At 43.7% G+C, this 26,799-nt stretch overlaps 1 protein-coding gene across 2 annotated transcripts in view; it reads right to left on the bottom strand.

Annotated features, from left to right (window-relative positions):
- zmat4a (zinc finger, matrin-type 4a) overlaps positions 1-26,799 on the bottom strand; it is a 112,894-nt gene that overhangs the window by 55,204 nt on the left and 30,891 nt on the right. For both annotated transcript variants that reach the window (XM_030418446.1, XM_030418447.1), the window contains exon 3: positions 15,501-15,590. In XM_030418446.1, coding sequence (XP_030274306.1) covers positions 15,501-15,590 — 90 coding nt within the window. The remainder of the gene's footprint in view (positions 1-15,500; positions 15,591-26,799) is intronic.

The raw sequence follows: 26,799 nt of genomic DNA, 5'->3' as shown, positions 1-26,799 counted from the left end.
GACTTGTCTTCATCCATTATCTGCCGCTGTCTCTTTGTCTTTTCACAAGGTTAAAGAATTTCCTGCTCATCCTTATCTAAGCTTTTCACAGTGTAACATAATTGTGAACAGCGGGTTCACACCGTGGATGACCCAGCTGAGGGACCCGGAGGATATTCTGATCAGTTACACCAACTCAGCAGAACGCACAGCTGTGATAACTGCGTGCTCAGCACTTTCAATGAACCATATGAAGCTGACATATTCAACCAAATTAGTTTTTCCATTGTTGGACTCACCCCTCACCTCGATGATGAGGTCCGGACAGCTTCCTAAATAAATTCACGGTTCGAAAATGACGACAAGCATCGGGCCTGCAGGAGAATGTTGCACCATCCTCCAAATCACATAAATCAAAACATTGGTACTGAGCAACAGAGCTGAACACACTAACGTTAGATTTTCTTGCTCTCTCATTCTTTTGGAATCCTTCATTGGGAAACATCACAGACCACCCGGTGTGCCAGACGTGCTCAGTAGAGTTCAAACACTTGACTCTCAAACGGTTTCCTCTCGCTGTGAGTGGAGTGCAAAAGTGGGCAACGTGTCTGGTGTGGCTAATGACTGGGAACAAGTCGAATTCGGAGGGGAACTTTTAGAAGACTCTGCTGGTGGTGCTTTTCCTGTACTGTTTCTGAAGCTAATTTCAAGGTTTGAACTTGCTGAACTTCCGGTCCCAAACCAACACATTCTCACTCCCGACTCGTCAAATACGAGAGCATGGTCAAGAACCCTTCAGCTTCAAATGATGGTGCTCTACCTACTGCTCTTACATCAGTTATACATGTGAAGGACTGCACAGTTGAGTTCGGCCTGTTAGCTACGATGGTTAGACTTCAAAATAAAGCTTGATGACAAACATTTCACATACTGTAACTTTGGGACTTTTGGTTAGGTTTAGGCAACAATACACTTGGTAAGGTTCAGGCAACAAGACTACTTGGTTATGTTTAGGCAACAATACTACTTGGTTACATTAGGCAACAAGACTACTTTGGTAGGTTTAGGCCACAAGACTACTTGGTTAGGTTTAGGCCACAAGACTACTTGGTTAGGTTTAGGCCACAAGACTACTTGGTTAGGTTTAGGCAACAATACACTTGGTTAGGTTTAGGCAACAAGACTATTTGGTTAGGTTAAGGAAACAAGACTGGTTGGTTATGTTTAGGCAACAAAACTACTTGGTTAGGTTTAGGCAACAACACACTTGAGTGGGTTTAGGAAACAAGACTACTTGGTTTTATTTAGGCAGCAATACTTAAAATCAGTGTGTCACAAACCCTGGTCTCCTGCTGGAAAGTAGTACCTATTACCAACCTGACCGCTCCCTGACTTGGACATTTCCTGCTCTTTATACTGCTACACTAAAGGAGAGCTTCAAGAAGTGATGTGTAATTACAGTGGCAAACCTAGAAATTAAAGACAACTGACCAGGCTGCTGTATCTGACATACTGGGAGTGAGAACAAGCTTTTCTTAAGCCTTTCATCGCTTCATGCTGTCTTGAAAAGGCCCACTGTGAAAGTGAACTACTAAAATGACTCTTATTAATAAGAAATAAGGGTTACACACAGTCCCATGTGGTGTACACTTGGTAAGGTTCAGGCAACAAGACTACTTGGTTATGTTTAGGCAACAATACTACTTGGTTACATCAGGCAACAAGACTACTTTGGTAGGTTTAGGCAACAAAACTACTTTGGTAGGTTTAGGCAACAATACACTTGGTAAGGTTTAGGCAACAAGACTAGTTGGTTAAGTTAAGGAAACAAGACTACTTGGTTACATTAGGCAACAAGACTACTTTTGTAGGTTTAGGTAACAAGACTACTTGGTTAGGTTTAGGCAACAATACACTTGGTAAGGTTTAGGCAACAAGACTTCTTTGGTAGGTTTAGGCAACAAGACTACTTAGTTAGGTTAAGGAAACAAGATTGGTAATGTTTAGGCAACAAGACTACTTGGTTAGGTTTAGGCAACAAGATTACTTGGTTAGGTTTAGGCAACAATACTTAAAATCAGTGTGTCACAAACCCTGGTCTCCTGCTGGAAAGTAGTACCTATTACCAACCTGACCGCTCCCTGACTTGGACATTTCCTGCTCTTTATACTGCTACACTAAAGGAGAGCTTCAAGAAGTGATGTGTAATTACAGTGGCAAACCTAGAAATTAAAGACAACTGACCAGGCTGCTGTATCTGACATACTGGGAGTGAGAACAAGCTTTTCTTAAGCCTTTCATCGCTTCATGCTGTCTTGAAAAGGCCCACTGTGAAAGTGAACTACTAAAATGACTCTTATTAATAAGAAATAAGGGTTACACACAGTCCCATGTGGTGTAAAGGGTTCATTTGCTGTTCCAGTCTACCCGAGGAGGAACAGCATTGTCAGCTCTCACACCTTACCGTAGCTAAAATCTGGTTTTCTTTCTAAAGAAAATTAGTCAGATCCCTTTTGGAGGTTCCGTTTATCAAATTAGTTAATTGCCCATAGACCTGTACTGTACCTCTGGACCCCTTCACTGGGAATAATAATCCACCTTCCCTCACAGAGCACCGACTCACATCCATCCCGCTTTACAAAGAAGCTCAGAGGACATTTGCACATTTAGAAGACAAATGGCAGTGTGGTGTCCAGGTTACATACTGAAGGGAGCTGCAAATACAGTTAGGGAGGCGTAGAGGCATCATCCTCTCCTCGGTTCATTTTTCAAAGGGGAGAGGATTGACACTTCAGTTCTCTGGAAATATTTGATATTATATCTAACAGTCTGAGGTGCCTTTATGTTTATTCAGCATTATGTTCAATAGAGTCAGTGTGCATTTATCTGTCAGTGGTAAGCCGTAAAGTGATATTTAACGGCTATTTCTCGAAATGTCACGCATTACAGATGAGATTTAAAGTTTTGTTTCCAGGCGAAAGTGTCTAAAAATGCTTCAAAAGCAGCAGCTCGGTCCAAAACTTGTTCAAATCCATCATCACAGCCAAATCGGCTCAACAACTATAACGTCTTTTCCCGTCGTAAAATTATAGAGCCAACGCTATTATACCAAATAATTCTTTATGTATTCATCTTTGTGAAGCAATACAAATGTCAGCTACATGCATTATCTGAGTCATCTGGTTATTTCCTCTTATCCTGATTTTGCTCTGCACAGCTTTGTTTAAACATGATTTGAAACCACCTGGCACGGCATTCGAAAAAAAAGCTTAGAAACAAAGATACATGAGGGACAGTATGTTTCGTACATGTGGTACCTCCATCTGTCGTTAAACCGAGGCGAACAAGCGGTAGTGCAATTATGCAAATACATTTTTTGCACATACATTACGGCCACGTGTGAGTAATAGTTTACACTTTCTGCACGGTACATCCATCTGTGGACCAGACCATTTTAATTTCCCGTTGCGCTTGTCACATTATACATTCCATTTGTCTAAATTACTACTTCTATGTGTTGGTGCGTAGTGCATTTAGCAATTGGTGGTCTTGACTCCTGTATCAGCACTTAACTACTGCATATATACTGAGGAAAAAATGTGTGTATCGCTGCATTTGGAAGATAAATATAGTTACTGTTTTTGTAGTTTTTTTGTAGTTTTGAGATAAAGTGGATCCTTACGTACAGTAACTGTATGCTGGGTATTAAAACTAGGAAAAGTAAACGTTGATTGCACATTGTAGTGGATATGGAAAAGTCAGGCCATCACTGTTCGATTTCTTCCCTATAATCCTCACTTTCACTTCGCTATTTTGTCTGCCAACATCCGTGAAAATCTCCCGGGTCCAGGCTGGCAGCCTGACACCCGTTTCCACCTGCTTCATTTCACCATCTCTTCATTAGAGACTGAGTTAATGAATAAACTCACTTTTTTTCCTGAGTTGTTGGTTGTTGCTACTCTGAGAAAAATGGAAAGTCATCCAGTTGTCTTTGAGACAGCGACAGCACCAATAATACCACTTGGAAACACGAGGGTTGGACAGAGCTGAGCTCTAGATTTGTGCGTGTTATCCCTCCGTGAACTTTTATTCCGTCCCTGGTGCTTTCAGGCCAAATACGATTTACGGTACTATGCATGCTATAAGAGATGTGTGTATTTGCTATAAGTGGATGTGCGCCAAGTGTGCAGTATGTTGGATATTGCTCAAGGAGTGGTTGAGGCAACGAAGCATAAGACTGCAGTCATTTCTCATTCAGTCAAGACACCTGTGCCATCTCCAGTGCGACCGTTGCAGCTCTCCACCAGGTTCCAGTGGCGACGCTGCCGGCTTGATTTTAATGGAAACTGGCAGCTGGATAAACTGACAGGCGAGCGCCACAAAACCAAGTCTGCACACGTGAACATTTACAGTGTAATGGATATTACTTCTGCTTGACAAAGTACTAAATCGTGCCTTGAATAGTAAGTGCAACATATAATATAATGAGAGAATTCTATGTTTAGATGTTCTCACTGATGAAAGTCTGGATCCCTGAGAGACTGTTGGGAAGAGGTGCTGCAATCATCCTGCCATACAGAAAGGTTTGGATGTAAGATTAAAAAGTGTGACGTTAAGGTGTCAGTCTTGAGATCTTCACTTTAGTTATATATAGTAGAAAATGGTCTAGCTAGCTTCAATCTGCTGTTTAATTCCTTTCCTCACTGGGAGTCGGTCCTGCACTTCTCTGCAGACAGAAGTATCTCAACAACTATTGGATGGACTGGTGTGAAATGTTGTACATATATGCATGTTTCCCAGAGGATGAACCCTACTGACTTTGGTGATCCTTTGACTTTTCCCATTTGTGTCACCAGCAGATCAAAGTTTTCATTATCCTGTGAAATATCTCGACATCTACTCGATGCTTTATGGCTCCTAGATGATGTTTCTGACTGACTTTACTGATCCTCTGACTTTCCCCAAAGTGTCACCACGAGGTTGCCAGAAGTAATTATAAGTGAAATGCCTCAGAGGCTTCTGGATGGATGTCAGTAAGTTTGGCACGGATGTTCATATTCGCAATAACGATGATGGCGAAACTCCACCATCATTGCTTTATGGTCAAATTCAAATCAAACGAATGACACTTCTATTAGCCTCATAGCTATTTTGTTTTGCAAGATAATAAGCTGAAATAAGATGACAAACATTACCTGCTTAACATCAGCATCAGCATTGTCATTTTGAGCATTTTAGTACTGAAGTTAGCCTCGCAGCTGCGCATCAGTGCAGCCTAACAGCGCTGCTAGCATGGCTGCAGACTGTTAGTCTACTTAACAGAGCCAACAGGGACATAACGCCACCAGAATACAACTACACTCTTCTACTTTTGGCTACAGAGCAGCTTCCAGGGAGCAATTCTGGGTTTAAATGCTTTTTCCAAGGGCATCTTGACAGCTATTTTAGAGGCAGGGGGCAGTTACTCTTTCACATTTCCCTCTTTCAGCTGCTGTGAGGATTTGATTCACCAACATTACTATCAAAAGGAGGATTCTCAGAGCTCTCGTCTGCCGCCAGCTTAGCAGGGTCCATTATACAGGTGAGGCACCTCGATGGATTTTTGCTTAGCATCACCTTTAGATTGAAAATAAAACAGGAAATACAAAATGTGTGTCGCAGATATGCCCGTAGTGAATTGGTTTGGTGATCAAAGAGCCCATGTATTCCTCTGGCGTTCATGTAATTTCATGACGTTTGCATGTGCAGCCTTGTAATCTGCCCTGAAACATGTAAAACCAATCACGACCATGTTCTGTGGCCATCATTAGACCTAGTTGAGGGGGAACAAATGTCTCCTCCTGTGCTGCTGAAACATTAAAACCACGATCCCCTGGGTGAGGTGGGCAGAACCCGGGTGATGAGGCAGAACAAAGCATCTGAGGAACCATCTATGCAAACTGAAGTTGTAACGAGTGTCTACAGCGTTCAGACAACACACTGAGACCAATAAAAACATGTTCACAAACGGAGCTGCGGTGGTTCCTCGGAGCGAGTGTGTAAACGTGGAGCGCCGTTTTCTTCGATTAACAGCGTCGCCTCATGCTGCATCTCTGCAAGGGGCATTTCATCAAACGCCGAGCTGTCCTAGTTTATACGGGCTGCCTCTCGGATGCTCAACTCTATTTCTCCGATGTAATTTGAACGGAGGTAAGGGGCAGTAACTCAGTGGATGCTTGGGAGCTCAGTGCGATATTGGGCAACTGTGAGCAACACAAGAGGAAATGATGAAGGTGCTGATGCTGGAAGCAAACTGTGAGCTTCACCTGTGTCGATTCCTATATGAACCTCTCACGGTGGTGTCCAACCAATGCCAATAGAGTTCAACAGCGGATCGATTTATTGATGCATCGTTCTTGCATCACTGTTCTAATTAAAGTTGGTTTGGTTATTCATTCCTTTAATAACGCTGACATCTATTTTTTTATAATCTGAAAGCTTTTGCCAGAAATTTCTGCAAAAATAAATCTGGCAACTATGAATGGAAACCGATAAAAATACACAATAAATGACTCACGAGGATTCAACACAACGTCCTTCTGTGGTATAGTTTAGTGTCTAAACATATGTTGGTGTGTGTATACTTTCACAGACGGCATAAACACACACATTCACACAGCAGTGACCATAATAGATCAGCCTGAAGTTGATCAGTAGCAGTCTCATTGTGTAGGACTTGCTATATTTTTAATTCAGTCTGAATTTAAACCTCTTTATTGATTAGAGTGGATTCAGATCAGCTGTGTGCAGACTGGCTCCTAATTAATGAGCGAAAGGAGCTTGCGGCGTTCCCCTCTCAGCCAATCAGGTTGCGACAACACCCTTCTTGTGAAGGCTTAAGAGAGGTGAGGTCAGACCGGTTCTGATTCTGTCCTTGACTCACTGCAGACCTCATCCTGATAGACTGTTGGCCCTGTTCTTTCTAGTTGAGGGAAGTTGTGTGTGTGAACAAGTCGACCTGCATCCAGTGTGTCTCGCCTGTCAAACAGCCCGACGCCTGCAGGTTGTCTTTAGTTTACTGAACACCTTCAGTGCTCCCATTTTATTCCATTAACATACATCCGATCATTTTTCTGTCCACCAACTAATTGATTAATGTGCTCAACATTTCAGTACTTTAACAATAAACACATCATGCCAGTAAATGCAGTAACAAAAAACCTTCCCACCACAAATGTTTCATCAAAATCTGATATTTCATATTTTGCATCAAAAGTTTTAGCTCATCGGCCTGGCTGATTATCAGAGGACGACATTTAGCATCTCTGAGTATCTGTGTTTTTTGTGTCTTCCCAATCACATAAATGATGCAGCATCCTTCTTCTGTCTGTAGTCACCACTCATCATCCCGCCCACAACAATATCTGACCAATAACCTGTAACAATTCACAGCTTATTAGCACTGAATCATGTGAATCTGCAAAGTTATTTAAGTTATTTTGCGGAGCGGAAGTACCCGCGCCTGTCCTGTATCTGTTTAATTAGCCCCGCCCTTTTACCTGAGCTTTTCACCCAGTCTGCTTTCCCTCCTCACCTTCACGTCGGTGTTTCTCAACTCCACCAACTCATTCTGTCATTTATTTGGTTTCTTCCTCTCGTGCTTGTTCCCCTGATGTTCCTTCGTGTTCGTCTGTTCCCTGTATTGCCCTCATCCAGAATAAAACCTCATCTATTCCACTTTCACACATTCAGGGTCCACAATCCTTACTCCAGTGTTACAGTACCTTTTTTCTAAAATCGTACCAAAGTACAGTGCTTGAGTAAAATGTAATTTGTTAGATTTCATCACTGGTTATTCTCGACTTGACACTAAGCTTTTTTTACTGCAAATATTTAACAGTTATCTGTGTCGACTCTGAGGGAAAAATTGCAATAATGATTTTGAAAACCACTCAGTAGAGTCAAAACCACGTCCCCGACTGGCAAACCTGCAGCCTGGATACAGATTAATTGTCTCTCAGGTTTGTTTTACGTCAAAATATCACCTGAACGTATTTCTGTTCTGCATATTTGACTACTGAACAAACCGAACTAAAACACAATGACACTGGTCCAAACATGCACACGCTATTTCACCTTGTTAATCCTCAAAGCCCTGAGAACATGCTACGTGACACTCCCTCCCCGCATGAGAGCAGGTTATCACAGCAACTAGCATGACCAGCAGCGTGTACAGTTGTCAGATGCCATCAGCTCAACCGGGTCCAGACGCGGGCCGCGCCAGGCCATACGCACTCCCACAGTCTCTGGAGGCGGTGCTGCCGCGTGTATTTTTAGACGGTGCCACCTTATAAGCACAGCCTGGTCGCATCACATCTGTGTAGTTTAAGTGGAGCCCCTCTCCTGTGAGGGCAATGTGCCCTTTTACCAGGAGCCTAAGGTCAGCCTGCAGACCCAACGCAGATTTATTGTGACACTTGAAAAAAACAAGGATGAAACGATGTGTGAGGCAGGTCCTGATGTGGTCGTCCTGCTTCAGAAAGCCAAACCACAGTTAATGTACAGTAAGACTCAGATGTGCCACTGAATATCATGTTTACCTTTTGTGCAGTCAAAAATGTCAAGTTTGACATAATTGTTGTTGGTAAATGTGCTGCAGCTGAGCAGCTAATTAGCAATTTAGCCTGCAAACTGACGTTAGCGGTGCACAAAAACCCGGTGATAGTTTGGTTTTGTGAATAACACAAGGTCAGCATGTTACCATTTGTATAGCGGGGGCAGATGGGAATTTAATTCAAGCTCAAGGTTTTAAAATGGAATGAGAGTTTTGCGGGTGAAAATGAGAAATCGGCTGATCGTTTTGTATTTATTACAAATCCCCTCAGGGCTGCATGAACGTCTGTCTGCCACAAATTTCCCGCCAATCCATCCAATAATTGAGATATTTCACTCAAATACTTAAATGTCAACCTGCTGGTGGTGCTACATAAAAGGTCAGGCGATCACCACAGTCAATACGATCCATCCTCTGGGGATCCTGAATGTCTGAGCAAAATGTCACTGCAGTTGTTGGAGATAAATCAGCGGTGGACAGACCATCCGACTGAGCAACAATGATGTTGATTTGTGTGATGATGATTCAATCGAGAGAGTTCAGAGTCCATTAGAGAGTGGAGCGACATCGTTGGTGCAGAACATGTGTTGCATTTGTACACCTGAAACCACGAAGACCCTAAAGTCCACCGGATCTGTGTTCGGTCCGTCTGTGAACCGCCATGGCAGTCTTGTCAGGGTTCGTACACATTTTTCAAGGTCAAATTCAAGCACTTTTCAAGCACTTTTAAGGGTAATTTTCAAGATTTTCCAGCACCTTATTGCTGGGGTAAAGTACTTATCTACAGGAATATATATACTCATGATTTTATTCTTCACTTTTTATCACAATCATGTACATTATATTATGCCGTAAACATCTAAAATTATGTTTCATGATAGCAAAAACTTCAGAAATTAATTATCCGGTCTGACCCCAATTTTGTGAAAGACAGAGTTATAATGTCAAGCACTTTCAAGCACTTAAACCAAAATCCAAGCACTTTTCAGACCTTGAAAACACAACATTGAAATTCAAGCACTTTCAAGGATTTCAAGCACCAGTCCGGACCCTTCTAGACTTCTATTCCCGCCGGATACCGAAAGCATGGCGCATCAATTTATCCATTCAGCACAGATAGTCAGACGCCCAAACAACAACATATCATCCGGTTAACTTTCATAATAGAACATTGTTGACGGAGCAAAACTTTTCCAACTTCGATCCAAAAGCAAAAGTAACAGCAGCTGACCATCACGAGGCCGAGCCACCAACAGAACCGCCGTGTCCCTCCATCACTGACCCATTTTCTATAAAAAGAGGTGTTAATACAGTATTTAAAATCCGCTGCAAATGTTGTGCTTGGAGCTTAATTCAACCACTTCATTTGACTACTCATCTTTTAAAGATGCTCAGTTGTGTAAAACTGGACTCATCTCCATGATCCAAATACATAATAGATGACGCAAAACAGAATCCAGAGGCTGCAGCCAGTGAACCCTCAGAGGGACGCCGAGTGGCTGCAGCAGAAGAGAGTGAAGGATAGTAAATCCCATCCTCACAACCCCCCCCCCCCCCCCCCCTCATCGCCGTCTCTCCTGAACAGATATTAACCCCAAGGTAGATTTAATTTGAATAGCGGTGTGGCTCAGAGACGTTCTCAGCTCTGAACTCCTCCCGTGGCTCTCGTTCTCGTCCCCTGACAGGATTCTGCAGCGAGTTACACAACATCGAGATTTTTCTGTCCTCGTCCCGCCGAGGTCCATTAGCGGGGCTGACGCTGGCAGTTGATTTGTGAAATGCGCTGCATAGGGAGGGGGTACGCGTCCCTTTGGGCAGATTTGATGGTTGTTGTCCTGGTGGATGGCATCTCGTTATAAGCAGACACTCCTCGTCAACGATGGGTGTCAAATGGAAACGTGCTGGAGCTGAGTTTTGGTTTGATGGATGCCTCGCACAGACATTTTTATCGCGTCTCGCTGCAGCCACAGCGACAATAGTTTTAGGATGGAGCCGCCTGAAGGAAAAATATCCTGAAGTTGAAGCATTCGCATTGAATTTAAGTCGGGCACAAGGCTTTTACACTTAATGAGCTGCATTTTATTGTAGTTTTTATAGGTGTGGATTGCAGGATACATAAAGCCGTCCCTCACTTCATGGCATTATTAAAATAGGCCTGCCTGAGCCACGGCAGAATGCATCCTGGGATATGCGAGGAGCTTCAGAGAGAGGCTTACAAATCATCCGAGTTTGTAACCTAACGACTAAAACAAAATGCAGCCCGGGGGGCAAATACAATACATGCTGATTTATTGAACAGGCTTAGTGACTTTATGGTCATTGACTTAATCCTATTAGATGAGCTTTCATTTTAAAACTTTAATTTATCTGTCGAGAACAATTTGTAAAACATTTTCACACAACAACGATACGAGTCGTCATCCTGGAGAGCAGTGGAGGAAGCTCAGGACAACCAGGTAGAGCTCCTGACACCACGGCAATTAAATGTGACTAATCATCATTTTGTTCATCATTTTGTTCATCATTTTGTTTATCATTTCTTCTTGGCTGTGTGTCCCGAGTCCTGACAAATGCCTGTTAAACAGTTTTTTGTTTGTTTTTTTGCCTATGCAGATTGTATCCAGATTGATTTTGGGAAGTCTGAATGACAAAAAAAAGGGCAATTCAATCTTTGCAAATCGGGTCCGAACCTCCATTCGAAGGTGGTTTTTAAAATGTGATTATAACGCGACGCCACACACTGTACAACAACAAATCAATCACAGGAAGTGCTTCAGAGCAGCGGAGCAGAATCCACTTAGGACGAACGTCTCTTCACGAGCACTTTGGTTCAAACCCTGTTTGTTCTTTAAAGCGCTCTATAAATACATTTGACTTTGACCACAGTCTGTAATAATAATATTAGCAATCTGAAATCAAGACTGATCTTGGTGATGCACTATATTCTGTTAACTGTCAACAAATCAATAATAAATGAATGAATTGTCTGTGTATGAACGTCTGATATCTTTTTTCCTCTGTCCACTGTTGTTGCCTAAAAAAACAATCCCCCTTCACTCATTGGAGCAAATCAAATTTGAGGTAAAACAATCCCCCAGAATGCACTATTTCATTTGTTTAAAAACTACAGCGAGCAGCTGTTTCAGTCAAAACAGATTTTCATGAGCCATGTTTTTAAGATTTTACATCATCAGGGCTGAGAGCCACAGACAGGACGGGGATCTCCATAACAAATATTTTTAAAAAACTGTAGCCTCGTTATTTAAATGTTAATGTTACATAAAAGGATTTTATTTCAAATACACACAGCGCTCTCGACCGAGGCACTGGCTAAAATCTGCAGACGTCGCCCACCAGTTTGCTGCACATTGTACGATACGTGATCGAATAAAGATTCTTCTCCTCTACAACATGCCTCGTCTTCATCTTTTCCCCAGCACAGACACATTGTGTATCTGTGTGCCTCTGCTGTCAGACTCCACATCCAGAGCGCTGCAGAGATAAAAGCAGCTCCCAGACATTTACATCATAGACTTACAAAGAAACACTGAGCGCAGCCCCTCCCCCACACCGATGCCTTTTTAGATGACACAAGCCATCAAGGTCACCTCACATGAACCGGCACTGAGCGCTCGACGAGAGACCGCGGTTTCCTCTTAACTCCGCTGCAGCCTGGACGCTTTCTGGTAAAACAACAGTATCCATGTAGGAAACAATTTCCCTGCCATGCCTGCGAACAGACGACTCCAACGCAGACGCAGATTCTACCTGACAGCCAAACACAAAATACAAACAGCTTTTGATATTGAGAGCAGCCGGAGTAATAGTAAAGGCCAGAGGAAAAGAATACAGCTGCCTCTACATCACACACTCCTGAACGATTCTGCATAAATGTGCTTTACTACCAACGTTTACTGCTGAGAATTTTTTTTTATTTTCTGAACATCAGCGAGTAATACAAGACCATAAACAGGCTGGATGCATCGCATTCATACCTGTCCAGACTCTTGTGATCTATGTAGGGAAGGCTTTGTAGGTATTTTGAGAAAAAAATGGTATTAAGTGTGTTTTTTGGCGGCGTAGAAGTCGTCATTATATCGACACACATGTCAGGACAGTATCCTTTTTGGAGGTCTCAGTGTCGTATCCAAATAATCCACTTTTTTACTCAGTCTAGTCTCAGAGAAAAGGACTTTTGTTGGGATAAAGCTGTATTGATTCACACTGTAGTTACTGACGGTTTCTGCAGGAAGAAAAGACGACGAGTGCAATTTCTATTGTGTTGAGTTGATGGTAAAACAGAGAAGAAGGAGCGCTGGATGTTTGACTTCAGCTCCTTCCATTTGTTTGTTTGCTCACAGAAAACAAAGTAAGATTCACACCCACACGTACAATTCAAGTCTGCAATCCCTTTTGATCATTTCAAGCCGCGTTGTGGGAATGTGGCTGTTTTCAGATTTGATCTTTTATAAAACATTTGTGTGAAATGATATCATAACTACCTCCTATGTGTTCAGCCACATCCGTGTGTGTGTGTTGATTGGTCGGTAGACTTCTGTGTCAGCAGGATTATACGGAAAACTGTCGGTTGGATTTCTCTTGTATTCGGACGGATGATGGATCTCGACATTTTGTTTAATTCTCAGGGAATAATGCACGGATGTATTATTCCACAACACAATGAAGATTATGATTTAATCTGCATTGTTGTCTTAGTGGTTAGCTGTTTCAGATCTAATAAGCTTAAAGAGTCATATCACGCTGATGTTCAGGTTCATACTTGGTACAAAAGATTTACACACTTTTAGTTTTCAGAAAGTTATTTTTCTCATGTGGTGCATCGCTGCAGCGTCCCTTTTCACACTGTACCTTAAATGCTCTGTTTTAGCTACAGAGTGAGACATCTCGCCTCTGTGCGCATTACTTAACAGGCAGGATGTAGCCAATCAGAGGCAGAGTAGAGGCAGGTCATGCCGAGCAAGGTAGTGAGATCTAAAATAACGCGGCTACAGCAGAAGCAACTGTAGTGTTAGTGTATAAATACATATATTTTTCTGTTTGTCTGTTACATAGTGACACACATGTTAAAAAAATAGAGGCTCGACTCCAAACCAGGCATTTCCGGCCGCGCAGTGTTTTCTGTGGGAGAGAGTAACTTTGACTTTGGGCTTTTTCACTTTTCAGACCTTTTACACGCACAAAAATGCTTCAGAACACAACAAAGGAAAGGAAAAAACACCCAAAAGCACTTTATGACCTCTTAGAAGCCTCCCTCCGCTGTATTTTGGTATTTTTATGATCTCTCATATCTTTTCTGAATCCTTTCCTGACAACGTCGAGCCACACACTTCGACAATTTGACTTTTGAGTATGACTATAGCAGAATCTGGGAGTCGTACATCATCCTACAATAAGGGGTTATAAAAGCAGCGTAGCTCCTTTTTTTTTTTAAGAAAACAGGGCAGTGTGTACTCTGCAGCTCGTCAACACACTCCCTGCTAATATTCATGCTGCTTCTCCACGACAACAACACGGCCGTTCTCTATAATATCCGGTGTGATCTTGGATTGAGCTTGACTCAATTGAAGGGAACAGTTGGGCCTTGATGGAGGGATGAACTCATGAGTAATGGCCAAACGTCAGAGTGAACTTTAAGCCTAACCCTCACGCAGTTCCTGAGAGATATCACGTTCACGAGAATGTTGCAGACGTACACAGTGCCTCTGTCCGCGGTTATCACAGGCGCAGAGGCGTAACAACAATATGACACTATGCATCAAACAGTCAGACGGCAAGATGTAAGTAATGGGAAGCGCAAACCGCCGCCTAGAACCGAGTCGTATCAGTCGTCGCTCTGATTCGATGATTCCAGTGCCAGTGATAAAAGTTTCAGCACAATGCTGACAGGAGATAAGAGCGCGAGTCGTCCTGCGTCTGAGAGATCGCAGAACAATCTAATCACAGAAACAGTCGCAGAAAGGAGGAGGAGGAGGAGGAGACGAGGGAAGACGAAAAGGTGGGAAGTGGAAAAGGGAGCAGGCGAGAGGAAAAGGCGTGTGGGGACACGGGGCGGATGAGGAGATGGGAACGAAAGAAGACAGGGAGGCAGCGAAGGGATCACTGGGTGAGAGGGGGAAAGTACAGTGAAACAAAGGGAACAGCAGGACCGGAAGATGACAGAGGCAGCCAGAGGAAGCGATGGCGTCTCTTGATGCGTCCTTATCCGGCTCAGTAACCCAGATTTCTACACTGATATCTCACAAACTCCTCAGTAATCAGTCTCTCCACAGCTTCTCTTCCCTTCCAACATCACGCCGAGACAAACCCCCAAAACTCCACTTGAAAGGAACGTGGAGGGAAGCGTTCCCTTTCAGCGTGACACAAACATGAGATCTCAACACTGCGATGCTTATCTGAGAGTTCTGTTTTTTTTTTTGTCTTTGCCTCACGGTTGACAAGAGGGACCAGAAGTTGCTTTTTGAGCGGTTAAAGGCTACGCGAAAAAACCACCGACACACATCACCAGCAGAGCACTTATCGAACAGGAAACGACAGGCCACATAATTGCGCCTGTCAAACACATCATGTACTCCCAATTTACATGACAGGGGAGGGCTGGGAGGGCCGGATACCTCACAATGTGTCTTTGTGTTCAATGCGTCAGACCACAGCGCTGTCACTGTCGCATTGTTCATTGGTCTAGGAATGTGGCGCTGCTGTTTATCTGTCAGCCTTTCTGGGGAGCGAGGGGGGGGAGCGGGGGCGGTCACACTGGTGTCGGAGGGGAAAAAAAGCAGAAAATCCATTAAGAGTGAGGGTTGGCGTATGAGACTGGCGAGCTGTGGACGGATGTGTGCATGTTTCTCAGTGATTACCGACACCGTGGGGAGCGAGCAGCAGCAGCACAGTGTTACACAGGAGGACTCACATTGTCTGTTCTGAGCTTCTTGGCAGGGCAGCCTCCATCCACAGGATGTAGCATGTAATACAGCCGCACTTTGTTGGCGTGTTTCCGACTCTGAGAGAAAGAAAGAAAGAGGGGAAAAACGTCAGAAAGGACTCATTCAAGAGAGTGGTTAGTAAACACTTCACCAGTTAAAATCCTCTCTAAGACGAGGTCACCGTTTTTCATTCCGCTCCAAACTCTAAAAAGGACTCGCTTCACTTTCTGTGTATAATATCTTCTAATAATTACTTGTAATGGAGTTTCGCATCTCCCACGATCCAAGCTCGATTCACAAATGATTTTCTAAACGTTGGTAGCGTAGTGATGGACACTTTACAACGCGCACGCCAGAGTTATCTTGAAAATCGTGTTCAAACAAGGCAGCAGCCGCAAGCGCGTCGTTTATTCAACCTCTTGAGAGAGAAACCGCATGTTTGTGGACTCTTTCTGTTCAGTCACGAGACGTTAGGATGAAGAAAACAACTCTGCTATAACACTTTGCTCAGTGTTTTGTACACCGATAGATCCCCGGAGCTCACGGTGCAGCAGAGCGCTAATAAGACAGTGAAACACACACACACACACACATGCATGCTTTCAAATGAATTAATTAATGAATTGATGCTGTTTGTTAAATTAAAAGGTTGCAGACGGTTTATCTTCATTTCCAGTCGTGTCTCATTTGGTATTTCAGCAGATTAATTAACCACTATTAACGGTTTAGCAGTAAATTGGAGGAAAAGAGCAAAAACTAGCTCCCCTTTTCTATTCGTTCAATCGATAATCAATTCTGAATGGAATCTGGCACCAATGAATTGAAAAGATCAGAGAGAGAGAGAGATCACATCCCGACACTTTGACCTTTCTAACCACTCCAGCCGACTCCGTCTACGTGGGTTTAGTGGCTCTGTGACACCACCTCCTCCTTCACTACCAGCGTCATCCTCCCCACAGCTGCCGGTTGGTTTTGGCACCTGAAGGAAAATCTGCTGAAACAACGATTCTGTCGTTTTTCTTGGAAGGAGACTCTCGTCTGTCCACGCTGGAGAACCCAAATCATTCCGAGGCCCGTCAGGATATTTAATCCCTCGAGCTGCGGCTATTTTAAGCACACCGGATGCACCAATAATAACCTCGCCGAGCGGTGAGTATCCAGGAGTAATCTATTGATGCCTGAACTATCATCTGACATATAAGAACCTAAATTCAATATTGAGGTCAAAGAACAGAGGAAGCAGTTCTGCATCTGAGAGTTTGATTGTTAACACATGCTTTTAGAGCAAAAGGCCACGAGATATTGAACCAGGTTGAGGTTCATGGTCTGTGTCACAACATGGAGCTTATTTGAAAAAGCTGCACATTATTTACAAGACTGAACCTGAACACCGCACTCCTGTTTTTTTTAAAAGATCTTCTTTTTACATTTGTGCCAGCAGGAGGTCCCGTTAAAGACGGGAGACGACTGTCAAATGAAGTGCTCGCTGCCGCTTCCCTGACACTGGATTGAATGGATAATTAGTGCTCGGTTCACTGAGGGTGAAGCCGGAGTCTTCTTACCAGCAGCCCATCGATCCCCCCCAGGATCTGATAGCACCGCCGCCGCGGCAGGAGAAAAGACGGGATTTGGAAGGACGGGGAGTAGTTTATCTCAAAATGATTCTGCTTTTTTTTTTTTTACAAGGAGAAGCCTCAGATGTCACGATACAGAAAGAGGAGGCAAATCCCTCCTGTGATATTGTCATGGCATCGTCAGGGGGAAGCCACGGATGACGGGGGGAGTTTACAGTTACAAGAGAGCGTCTACTGAGGCGTGCAGCAGCGTGGACAGGTGCCCGATGCGTTACGCTGTCAGGCAGAAGGACAGCCATCGGCTTCTCTTCACAAGGGCATGACAGACAAACTCATCCCGTCTGGTCGGGGGGTGAGAGCAGAGCTGAGAGAATCTATTTGTCTTGCCTGTCTGCTTTCCTGGCAGAGACGTCGCAACCTGAGCTGTGCTGCTGCTTTGAGGGGGGGGAAAAAATTATCCATCTTGAAAAGCGTGGATACACGGCAGTTAACTGTCTACACTTTTAATCAAAACTGGCTCCGGTTTGATCAACTCCTCTTTTTTTATTAAACAAATACTTGCTGAAATATAAAAAGTGATTCTGACACTTTCAGCTGAGATGAACGAGGGGGAAAAAAGCAGATTCCGCCTCTTTATATATAAAAAACCAGGCTTGTTATGTATTTTGGAAATGTGAAGCGCTTCTATTCATATTGTATTACCCTTTTAAATATAACATGCTCACTGCAAGAGCAGCCGTGTCTCAAACTAAACAGAGAGGAAGGAAAAATCGGAGCATTTGAAATTCAAATTTTCTCCCAAACTAACCGATAAATAGCCTGAATCAGCCTCGTACTGTTCAAACTGTTTGCTCCTGTTCTCAAAATATGCTTTTTAGGATCTTTTTTAGAGATTTTGATGAGGGATAATCAAATGCAGAAAATGCTTCGCTCACTTTTGCCACTGATGTGAACATGAATAAGACAATCAGCCAGAGCTGAACGTAATTTTCCTGAGAGGTCACGGTCTTCACAGAGATACTATCTGCAGCTAACTGGGTTTTAAATCACCTCCTTAAATCATATCGCTGCTTTGTTCACCTACAATCAATTGCACTTCCAGTGCCCAGACACATTATTTGTTATGTCACCCTGAAGTGCCTTTTATGCACTGAGGTAACATCTCTTCTTTGCAGTAGTACTTAGATATCTGCAGTGCAAACACTTCCAGCTCCAAACGGGATGAAAATGTTCCACTTCACCAGCTAACAGAGGACGCTGCAGCAACCGGACCATCCTGCACACTGGCCTCTGGTATTTATACATTTAGAAGTCTTATAAGCCAATTGTGACTTGTTTATATACAAATATTCTAAATTCCCAATTAAAAAGGTCTTTCAAGGACTGACTACTGCCGAGTCGAGGAATGATTCATTTTGCTGTTGAGATTATTCACTTTCTTCCTCGACACTGGAGACAGCTGGTCTGAGATTCACCAACCAGCACCTCTTAAACAAGATAAATAAAAAATATATTTCATCTGACATGTTTTCTTTATACGAGGGTTCATGTTTCTGATTATTTCTGTGGCGAGGATCAAAGAGAAGAAGAAATAATCTGGCGACGTGACGAGTGGTGTCGTCTCCATCCTACAAGATGAAGGTTATTTTGGTGATTTGTTCCGTAACCGGTTCGTTTTGAAAATTTGATGAAAGGGCGCATCTGTGAAGCCGATGTCGTTCATGTGGAATCATTCCTATCGTTTCTGCCAGCAGGCCCCCTGTTGCGTCCTCCCACTGTACCTCACCAAAGGTCAAACCTGGAAACTATTCCATGCATCTTTCAAAACTGCTAAACAAGCACAAAACTATTGAGACTCGAGCTCTGGATGTTAACAGTAGCTTGCTCGAGATGGATGCAAATAAGCCTAACGATGATTACAAAAATGGCTACAAGACCCAGATAAGTACACAGGTAGGAAACATGGATATCATTAAAAAGGTTAAACAGCAGCTGCTTGGTGATTGATCATCAAGAAGACGGGATGGTAATGTTGGTCAGTCCGAAACATTTGGTCCAAACTGAAATGTTTAACAGTTTTCACAATGCGGTACAAAAGATGCCATCGACAATTATTGGAAGGCTCCACATGACATTTGGTACAGACATTTTGTGTTCCCCTCAGGATGAATTGTAATAACTTCAGCACCCGTCATCAGCTCTACATTTCTAATTGTGCTTTGTTCGGTGTATACGAAGCCTGGAGGGTGATGAGGTGGGAAAAACTCCAAATAAAAACATGATTGGTGTCTCTCAGCATCGGCCGCATTTTGTGTTTAGTGCAAATTAACGGATGTTAAAGCGAGGTAACGCACAAACTGCACCCCATCTTTGTGCTGTACCATGCAACAATGGCAGAAAATTGTGTTTTTTGTTCAACCTATAGTCCAAACTTGAATGTATAACAGAAGAAATTAAGTCGGAGAAGCTGAGAAAACCAGAGAATCTTTTGAATTTTGACTGAAGCAATTATTTGATAATCAAAGTATTTGCTGATTCATCTTCTGTACATCGACTCATCAATCGTTTGACTAATCGTTGCAGCAGCAGTTCGCCGTGCTGGATTAAGCTCTGTGCTACATTTACAACACGTTTTAAAGTCTCTGCATGTTGATGTTCATTCATATACATGGAATATAGAGCGAGCCTAATGGACCAGAGGGACAGAAAACAGAACAGTGTGTTTGGGAAGTGGCCCGGAGGTTTGTCAGGTTTATTGTGCTTTTGACTAAATGGGCCAAAACAAACCAAAACAATAGAAAGAGTCCAGAAAAAAAAACGAGTCACGAGGGAAGAAAACTCTGCGCAGGTATCGGCGAGGAGACTGAATGGACTGAAGTGATGGGAGCCTGCAGGTTATTAGTGTAAATCTGTGTGTACCGCAGATTTACAGCTTGTTCAGGCATGTTCCAGCTCATCAGTTTGTCAGACGACCCTCGTTAGAAAAATGACCACGGACTGGGAATGTAACTGAACGGTATTGGAACAGTGTGAGAGAGAGAAGCTCAGTGCACGCTCTGACATGATCAGGACTGAAGAAAAAATCCATACTGCATTACCACCTCATCAGAGAGCTGATCGGTGGAGGCTCGGACGCTCCCCTCCCCAGGATCAGGGTGGGTACTGTACAATAGAAGTGATAAACACCCCCCAACCAAGCGTAACGTCACGGCCAATTAGAAACCAGCCTTGTTATACTATATACAAAAACAGGAATCTTCTGCCTCCCACACCATCATTTGTGTGGGAGGCAGAAGATCTGTTTTCTAGACGCGTAGATGAGCCGGGTGCAGTTGACCCGAACAATCTACTTTCCGAGGTGCTACATAAAAGGACAACTGAATGTTATACAGTCGGATTAAAAGTCAAAGCTGCAATCATCAGACTGTGTACACACTGTGAATCTATCTGAAGTTGTGGGTGTCCATGGGTGAGTCCAGCTAGCGATATGGGTCTGATCTGATATCGCTGTGTTGGTGTTGCCCCGGGAAAAATCATTGCAACCGACCAATCAAATTGTCTAATGTCAAAGCTCGGTGACTCTCGAAGAAGGGGAGAATGTATCATCTCAAACAAAGTCTTCTTAAACCCAACCAAGCAGCAGAACCTTGAAAAAACATGTGAACACTTAAAGGTTGAATATGTAATATGCTTATTAAAAGCTATGTTTTTTCAAAAATAATACATCCACGGGGCGTTTAGAGGGGCGCAGATTAAAAGTAATGCGTTTCCTTGAAAAATTATATTTAGTCTGAAATAAATAATTTAAGAAATTTTGACGGGTTCGACAATGATTTCCTGTTTACATCGTACCAGCCAAATACCGGCCGGCATTGCGGGTTGCCAATTTCGCAACCTTGGCAATGCTCGGCACAGCTCGGCACAGCTAGGCTGACACTGGGTAAAATGGCGGAGTCTGCAAGCTCTTCAGAGCCCCAGCGAACGGTGCGTTATCTGCCCCAGCAGCTGAGTGACCGGAGAAGAGCAAAAACCAGAGTAAATATCGGTGAAGCGTTCGCTCGATGGACTCAGGTAAAGGATTTCCACGGCATCAAAACACACGCGGAAATGGCGAACTTTCTCCTGGATCGTTAAGCTAACTCGCTTGCTAACTTGGCTAACGTTACCTGTCGGTCAAACTCCTCTGCTATACTTATTTTCATTATATCACGTTGATCCTAGATATGAGAATACTGATCGTGACCCATCGACCTCCACACCCAGTAAACGGAGGAAACGGAGGCGGCTCAATCCTCCTGCCCTGTCCAAACCTGGCAACCCGACCGCTGGAATGACCTTGTTGTTGTCGCGACTACGATCTTGAGACACTAGATGGCGGCATTCAGCTCATATTCCATATTCCACCGTTAAGTGAACATCATCACATCGTCGGCATGGGATAAATTGTCCGGACACTCGTTTTTACTGATGCCTCACATCCGCAGTTTGTCAGCTTAATATCACACGGTCTGATCTGAATATAAGACGGATCTCTGTATCGGCAATATCAGGAACTGGGACTCGTTTTGATCGTCTCAAAATGGCAGAGCGATCTGTGAGTCCTGTTCTGAAGAGCTGCTTTGACAAATAACTGTCAAGTGTTGGACCGTACCAGTGGCTGCACATGTTTAAAAGACATCATAACCTGCCTGTTTTGCCACCAAGTTGAGTATTTGTATTTCATTCCAGCTCCAAACGCTCACCTCTCTTGTGCCCTGGAGGACGAGGCAAGTAGCATCATTAGTGCCAATCTCCGCTCGTCACAGCGCTCTTTACTGCCTCGCGTTGACGCCTGTTACACAACTCGGATGAACCTCTCTACCTCCCTGGCAATTTTTGGAGCCCTTTACCAAAACACAGCCCTGAGTGTTTTTGTGATCAAGAATAGACCAGTGACTGTGTGCTGGCAGCCTCGGCGAGTCCTCCTAATTATAGAAAAATCAGACAAAAACAGTTGTGACAGAGGTCAGGTAAGCACCGAGACACTGGGTGCTGAGCTGTGTTACTTAGCTGTCCCTGGATGATTTAGGTTTGTTAGTGTCGTGTGCGTACCAGTCAGCCCGCGGCTCTGCGTTGTTACTACTATTGCTACTGTTGTTGTACACCCTCCAGTCGATGACAAAGCTCTCCACTGCATGGAACCATGGGAAAAGCAGCACAGTCCCCACTCGAACAGGCATTATCTCATGAATCATCCCTCGTTTACATCTAAACAGCAGGCTCGCGCAGTGTTTTGTGGGGGGGGATTACAGTGTGTTTACTCAGGAAAAACCTCTGAGGATTTGATGCTTCCAGCACAGAAAGATGGAAAAGTTCTGCTAAAGTTCGTCAAAACCCAAGACGGTTTAACTTTCCTCACACCGGCGGCCTGCGGCACGTTTGCGCCAGTAAACGGCGTAAGTAGTCCATGAATGATTTCCATTAATTGGCTTATTTTTGAAAACAGCTGTGAAGAAATCAACCTTACTTCTAAATGCCCACTCGAGACCTGCACTCTATCACAAAGACTAACACAAGGAAGCTCTACCCTTTACAGTCTCTGCATCCATTTAACCAAACTGTCAAAAACACTTAAAGGGATATTCCGGTGTAAGTTTAATCCATGTTCAAACACACCGTGACACCGAGTGGGAGATAAAGTTTGCAGAGCGCTAGCTCACGTAGCTTTATCAACCTCAGAAACGACCGCACGACAACAATACACCGCAGTAAATGGATCCAAATATAAACCGCCACCAAAAAGCCACAAATAATGCTCAGAACAGCACCAAACTTCAGCAACAGTACAAATAGGGTCTCAGCACATAGTCCGGGGCATCTAACCTCTGCTAGCTTAGCTGGATTTCTACTGTGAAGCTAAAAACAGAGTTCAACTCTCCTCCATCAGCTTCCGGGTCGGGGAAGTCCCGACGCGACGATTACCGAGTGCGGTTAGAAATGCTCAATTCCGTTCTTTTCCCTGTCCGCTCTCGATAATAACTGTTATAAACTGGCAGGTAAGACACATATGAACTTTGATTGCTTTTCCATGGAGTCATAATCATACATTTTCATCCATGAGCCGCGGAACTCTACTGCACTCGGTAATCGACTCGTCGGGACTTCCCGTCAACAGGAAGCTGCTGCAGAAGAGTGGTAAATTTAGTCAGCTTTTCCGTAGAAATCCAGCTAAGCTAGCGGAGGTTAGATGCCCCGGACTATGTGCTGAGACCCTATTTGTACTGTTGCTGAAGTTTGGTGCTGTTCTGAGCATTATTTGTGGCTTTTTGGTGGCGGTTTATATTTGGATCCATTTACTGCAGTGTATTGTTGTCGTGCGGTCGTTTCTGAGGTTGATAAAACTCCGTAAATTAGCGGTCTGCTAACTTGATCTCTCGAGAGGGAGTCTAACACAGTTTCACTGTGATTTAGACCATGGATTAAACTTACACCGGGATATCCCTTTAAACCTTTGTTTTCCTTTTTCTATATCTATTTCACTGTCTAACACCTTTTCATTGGGTGTTGGGCTTCACCACTCACCTCTCTGGGGTGAGGAGAGAGTCCGGTTCGTGAATCTCAGAACCATGTCCCTGAATTTTGCAGAAGACGCCATTAGGTTGGCTTCGGTTGGAATGAGAGTCAGCAGCTTAAAGTCTGAGACTCTGGTGATTTGTTCAAGAGGAATGGTAAAAAAAAAAAATGGAGCGTGAGATTGACAGGCTTGCTTGGTGTGGCGCTGAACCAATGTGGTAAAAAGGGAGTCGAGCTGGAATGCAAAGCTTTTGACCAACGATCATCCTTAACCTTCAGTCGTGAGCTAGAAAATGAGATCACGAATTGAAGCAGCCGAAATGAGTTTCCTCTGCAGAGTGGCTGGGCTCAGCTTTAGAAACGGGGTTGAGGAGCTCGGAGTACAGCGGCTGCTCCTTTGTGTTGAAAGGAGACGCTGAGGAGCTTCACTCGAGTGGATTTCTTTTTTAGTATTCAGCATCCTTCAGCTCTGAGAAGCACTCGCTGTGAAAGAACAACACAGAACGAACAACAGTCTCTGCTGAAGAACACAAGCTGAGTGATCTTATAGCAAAGTTGCTCTTCATACTTTCCCTCTTTTCACTTGTTTCCTTCTTGGTGGAACATGTTTTATGGTATCTGGGTGTTGATTACACTGACCTGTAATATCATGCTCCTGTTACGGGAGCATGAAACTGTGTTGTGACACTCGACAGCATCATTTTTAAGAACACTGTCTGCAAACTGAGAGGGAACTCTTCTTATCGCTGCTTTAATTTAAACTACAGTTATAGTTGGGCAGTCACAGGAAGTGCTGTCATAAGCGCAAGGGTAAGTGACAACTTGCAAATTTACAGTTAATAAAAATTGATTCACATTTAGGTTTGGACACTTTACAGCAAAATGAACTCCTAAACGGCACGCTGCTTTGATTTTTTTTTTCTCAAGTCACAAGTTCTTAACTTGTGGTGTACACGAGTGAAATACAAACTGTTTACCAAACCACTACCAAGTCTTCAGATACAGCAGCTTGTTTAGTAGCCTTCAGCTTCAAATTATAATACATTCGAAGGGCTCACGACACTCAAGTCATCAAAAAAACGTAATATACAACTTTGGTTAGACTTTCAACATGAAGGCTGTGCTGTCAGGTCAACAATAATACGCAATAGTCAACGTCCAGTTAAGAAGTTTTGACTGTTGGTGTCAAACGGGACACAAACGCTGGTAGCTCCAGTGTCCGACCACCCAGACCACCCCTGATTTGATGGATGGATAATTACGGATTAAAGTAATTTGCATCTTTAATTAGGAGTCTAAACGGGATACCCAGACAGCGTGGAGCAAGAGGTCCGTCCAGAGAAAGCTGGACTCACACTGAGCATCACAAACCAGCCAGAACAAACAACATGATGCAACTTGAATCATGCGAAGGTGTTTCCAAGTAAGGATTTTTTTTTAGCAAACGCACTGAATGACTTCACATTGAAGCACAAATTCATAAGAGTTCTGTGTGCATGAAATGAGAAATGGTGGAGGAATAATAGAAAGAGTCGGGCGGAGGAGCAGCGACGCTCCTGCTGAGCTCCACTCGGAATAGACTCATCGATCAGAACAACCTGCGCTCTTCTTACGGACCGGGACGCTCTGATCTATTACTGCTTTTCACCAGAGCCCCTACCTGTGTGTTATTATGAATGTTATTATCATGATTGTTTCGTATCGCTTAGATTAATTTGTTTTTTTTTAATCATTACTATCATTCCCCCCCGACTTTAAAACACGAGGCTGTTCTGTAGCTCGAGGGGGGTTTGTCCTTAAAATCTGAAATATGACAGACCAGCCCAACACCTGTCGTCTGTCTTCACCTGTCGTCTTGTATCTGTCACGCTAATACCAACATAAGCAACTGCAATCAGAGCGTATATCATAGCAGGAGCTCAGTTCGTTCCTTCGGACAGGAACCTACTTAATTCTTCACTGCTGACAGCCTGATGTAAATAAACAGCCGCCTCGCCACCTCATCGCTCTTACAGCAGATTTGAAACCTCAGATGATTTCTGGATGGATTCATGGTCTTCACGCTGGGAGCTGATTGGGCCACTTTGTGAGCGAGCAGAGGGATTGTTGAGCAGAGATCAGTAGACAATACGGGGAGCGATCCCCGAGACGGCTGGCGGAACGCTGTCGTGAGAAAAAGTAGGCCACGCAGTCAATCCTCAAACTCCCACTAAAAACAACGAATCGACCGCGAAACAAAGCCCTCTGAGATCAGAGACAACAGGCCCGCCGGCTTTACGCGACAGCTCGTATTAGAAAGCACAAATGCAGCGATTTCCCCCGCAGCTTCCGGAGAAATGACATCATGCGCGTACGTATGTCGCCGCAGTTTTATCGTTACACCACCGACGATGTCACCGGCAGACACAGAACAACCCCGTCAGTGTTCGGGTGATGTACACACTTAACGTCTGCTTGTAACGCTGCAAAGGTTTACATATTTCAAGGAAACAATGCAGCGTCACATTCTGATGTACAGAGTTAATATATTATGATTCTTTGGGCGATTCAAGCTCGACGTCTCCTCTCAAACCCTCAGGTCTTCTCACTCCGATGCTTTTCTTTTTATGACGGATCCGAACATTATTTCCCGTCGTTCCCCGAAGCTCAGAGGGCTTTTTGTTCTTCAGTGGGTTTTAAGATGATTCCTCGTGAACGTTGGACTGATGAAAACAGAGTCTGAGCACCGTAACACAGCGTGCAGACTGCTTTCTTCTCCTCTGGAAAAACCTCAACATAACTCCATCAAAGCACATACTATATAATAATGCGTTACTTCTACGAATGTGGAGCAGAGGGAAAGGTAAGCTGAGTTGTCTATCTGGCGGTGAATGTACAGTTATAATGTGACAGGTAATAACTGCAGCAGCTTCCTCTGACCAATAAAAGTCTTTTCTATTGTTTTTTTCCTCAGATGCTGGAAAAGTAAAGCAGGTTAGCTCGAGCAAACATCCCCCCTGTACTCCCAACTACAGTCTGGAAGCTGAGCAATTAAGCTAACGTACATTTCTGGGGTTGTTATGTAACGTTAGCTTCATTTATCGGATGCATCGTTAACTGGGCCGACTTCAGCTGCATGTAGTTACCGACTATGTGTTCAGTGTTAAGAATTTTAGTTTGA

This window comes from Sparus aurata, chromosome 5 (genome assembly GCF_900880675.1).
Source record: "Sparus aurata chromosome 5, fSpaAur1.1, whole genome shotgun sequence".
In the NCBI taxonomy this organism is placed as follows: domain Eukaryota; kingdom Metazoa; phylum Chordata; class Actinopteri; order Spariformes; family Sparidae; genus Sparus; species Sparus aurata.
This window is presented reverse-complemented; position numbering and strand designations above follow the sequence as displayed.